General features: G+C 52.6%; 1 protein-coding gene across 1 annotated transcript; it reads left to right on the top strand.

Moving 5' to 3' along the window:
• Window positions 1-1,614: 1,614 nt before the first annotated feature.
• LOC123075357 (protein LURP-one-related 11-like) lies at window positions 1,615-2,350 on the top strand. Its single transcript, XM_044497985.1, has one exon. The coding sequence runs from the start codon at window positions 1,668-1,670 to the stop codon at window positions 2,268-2,270; it is 603 nt and encodes a 200-aa protein (XP_044353920.1). The 5' UTR covers window positions 1,615-1,667; the 3' UTR covers window positions 2,271-2,350.
• Window positions 2,351-2,845: the final 495 nt, after the last annotated feature.

Here is a 2,845-nt window from a genome sequence, read left to right as displayed (position 1 = left end):
AGGTAGCTGGTCGGCTCAGATCGGGAATGGCGGCACGCGAGCAGCTACCGCTACATTGGCTCGGGCTTGGGCTCACCGGAGTCGGGCGGCGCTAGCGAGAAAGCTCCCGTATTACCGCCGGCCAAGGCCACGACCACGAGCTGCAGACCTCACCTTGCAGAATCCTCTCTTGCAGAAGCTCTAACTCTGTAGAATAATGGCCGCCGCAGGGATAAGGAAAGAGAGAGAATTTTGAGTAAATTAAGAGAAACGAAAATGTATTTAGTAGGCTGTGGGGCCTACAGGGACAGGTGGAGGCGGCTGGTTGGCCCTGCAGCATAGTGCGTGCAGGGCTCCCAGCACGAGAGCCCGACCCGTGCTCGGGCGCCAGGTAGTCACGTCCAAAACTGTTTTGCAATATAGCAGAGCATGAGTGATCCATCGCTCATATATATGCACGTTTTAGCAACGCCAAAATGAAAGACTGGCACGGCGAAGCGTGCGTTTGCCTCTAGTATACACTATGCACGAGGATGGTATCTGGCCGTGTGATCTACCGAGCGAGCGCCACGGATCACACTGAGTACTATGTACTGATCTCTACCACTCGTACATAGTTCGGCTGCTCCACACTGATATGTACGTACCGTAAACGCGCAAAGAAATTGTGTGCCTACCGTCAACTGGACTAGCACCACTTGATCCGGTAAACGATGGAGCTTTCTCTCTGATGGCTACCCCCATTGATTCTACGCTCCATCGATCGCCGCCGTGTGTTGATTTGGCCTCGTTTCAGTAGAAAACAGTGTTGTGTGTATTAACATGGTGTCTGCGTGCTCCACGGAACAATGGTGATTACTGATACAAATGAGTCTCCCATTTGTGCAGAGCATGAAACTGATTGAATAAAGCTTGGATAATGATGAAGAAAAAATGTAGCTTGCTCTTAGGGATCGAGTTCTCCCATGTGTGGATAAGTGATGTTGTAAACAAAGTTGTTCTGAGGGCCGCCGGCTAACATCAGAGAAGGTGTAACAGCGACGGAAACTGGCCTCTGCCTGCTTAATTTATTAGGTGCAAGTACTTATCCTTCGATCAGCGTAGTACATGGCTACACGCCTGCTTTCTTTCTGCTCACCCAACAGAACAATCCATTTTATGACTAGCAGCCCAAATGGAACCATCCGTAGTTCGTTTTGTTCTGCATTGTGGTTTAATCACATCCAGTCTCAACTGCCTGTACTCATGTAAGCACCTACAAGTTTGTAATTAACTGTGCAAATTTGTTGCCAAGAGAAGAGCTCCAAACGAGCACTATGTAAACGTGATGCTAATCGGATGCTGACTCGTACAATACTGGGTCGAGCATAAACAAGTTCAGTGCAGCGCTGTTCTATCCAAAGGCGTGACGCACACACTGCCATTAACTAGTGTATATGCCCCACCAGACAATAAGTGCACTGATCCAACGTTATTGTTTAGAAAAGTTAATTGGCAACCTGTACCACCTGCATCTCTCTTCACGTTACAGTTAAGAGACAATAATCCGCGCACGGAATAACGAACAAACTAGTTCAAGCAACCATAAATATGTAGAACCAGCCACTGGCTCCCAACCATCCCAATCATCGATGTCATTCTCATCGCAACAGCAGCAGAGCAGAGAGATCTTCTTCGAGCTCTCTCCAATGGCCAAGATCCAGCCCCTTCCTGCCGCGGCAGCCTCGCCTTCTCCCTGCTCCGGTGATCACCACCAGAGCCCACAGGCGTATAAGGTCTGGATGAAGTCGCTGGTGTTCAACGGCAACGGCTGCGCCGTGTACGGGCCCGACGGCGCCGTCGCCTTCCGCGTCGACAACTACGGCTGCAGGGGCGGCCGCGAGGTTTTCTTCATGGACCGTCAGGGGAACGCCCTCGTCAGGATCAGGCGCAAGGGCTTCGGCATGTTCAAGAGATGGGAGGTCTGCCGTTGCGCCCACAACGGCCACCAGGACGAGGAAGCGACGCCGTGGTTCAGCGTGCGGCGGGCCGAGAAGGGCAGGGCCGCCGTGGCGATGCACGGCGGCAGCGGCACGTGCTACAGGATCGACGGGTGCTCCGGCGAGCACAAGCCCGAGTACAGAGTCCGCGGCGTGGACGGCTCTGCCGTGGCGGAGGTGGCCCGGAAGCAGACGGCGGCGGGGGTGGTGCTAGGGGAGGACGTGCTGACGCTGACGATGGCGCCGGAGGTGGATCACCTACTCGTCCTGGGCTTGGTCGTGGTGTGCGGCCTCATGAACCGATCCATGTGATGGATGCATGCATGGAACGGCCGGCAATCTTCTTCGGTTTCCATGCGGTTTCATTTCCAAACTAGGAAGTTCCTTTTTAGATGAGCTAAAAAGTTTTGGACGACGATAACTGCCACACGTGTTGTTGTTAAGGGGTGTGCCTACACGTTTTGTATGTTTAAGAGGACCAGCCCATACACCTACGTGTGGGTAAAACAACTAGCGCACATACACCTTTTTTTTCCTTGCGCTCCCTCTCACACGCCTATGTGTGGGCAAAATGAATAACGCCCACACGATGTCTCTCAGCCACCTACCTCACGGTCTCACACTCCCCGCGTGACAGTCACCACGCGTCTCCGCAGTTGCCATGGTCCGGACCCTCTTCAATGTCCGTTTAACTGCAGCTGCCATGTCGCTGAATTACAGTTGCCATGTCGGACAACTACAGTTGCCATGGTTGCTCAACTGCAGTTGCCATCTCAGGTCAAGTGTCAGATGCCATTTTGGACAACTGCAGCTGTTGCCATGTATGGTCTAGTTTACTATAGTTGCCATGATTTGAAAACTTTAGAGGTTGCCACCTACTAACACTA

Source organism: Triticum aestivum, chromosome 3D (genome assembly GCF_018294505.1).
Source record: "Triticum aestivum cultivar Chinese Spring chromosome 3D, IWGSC CS RefSeq v2.1, whole genome shotgun sequence".
NCBI classification, from domain to species: domain Eukaryota; kingdom Viridiplantae; phylum Streptophyta; class Magnoliopsida; order Poales; family Poaceae; genus Triticum; species Triticum aestivum.
The sequence above is the reverse complement of the archived record's forward strand: the minus strand, read 5'-3'. Positions and strand labels throughout refer to the sequence as shown.

Excerpts from the sequence above, each read along its gene's own strand:
- LOC123075357 (XM_044497985.1), top strand. The coding sequence starts at position 1,668 with ATGGCCAAGATCCAGCCCCTTCCTGCCGCGGCAGCCTCGCCTTCTCCC.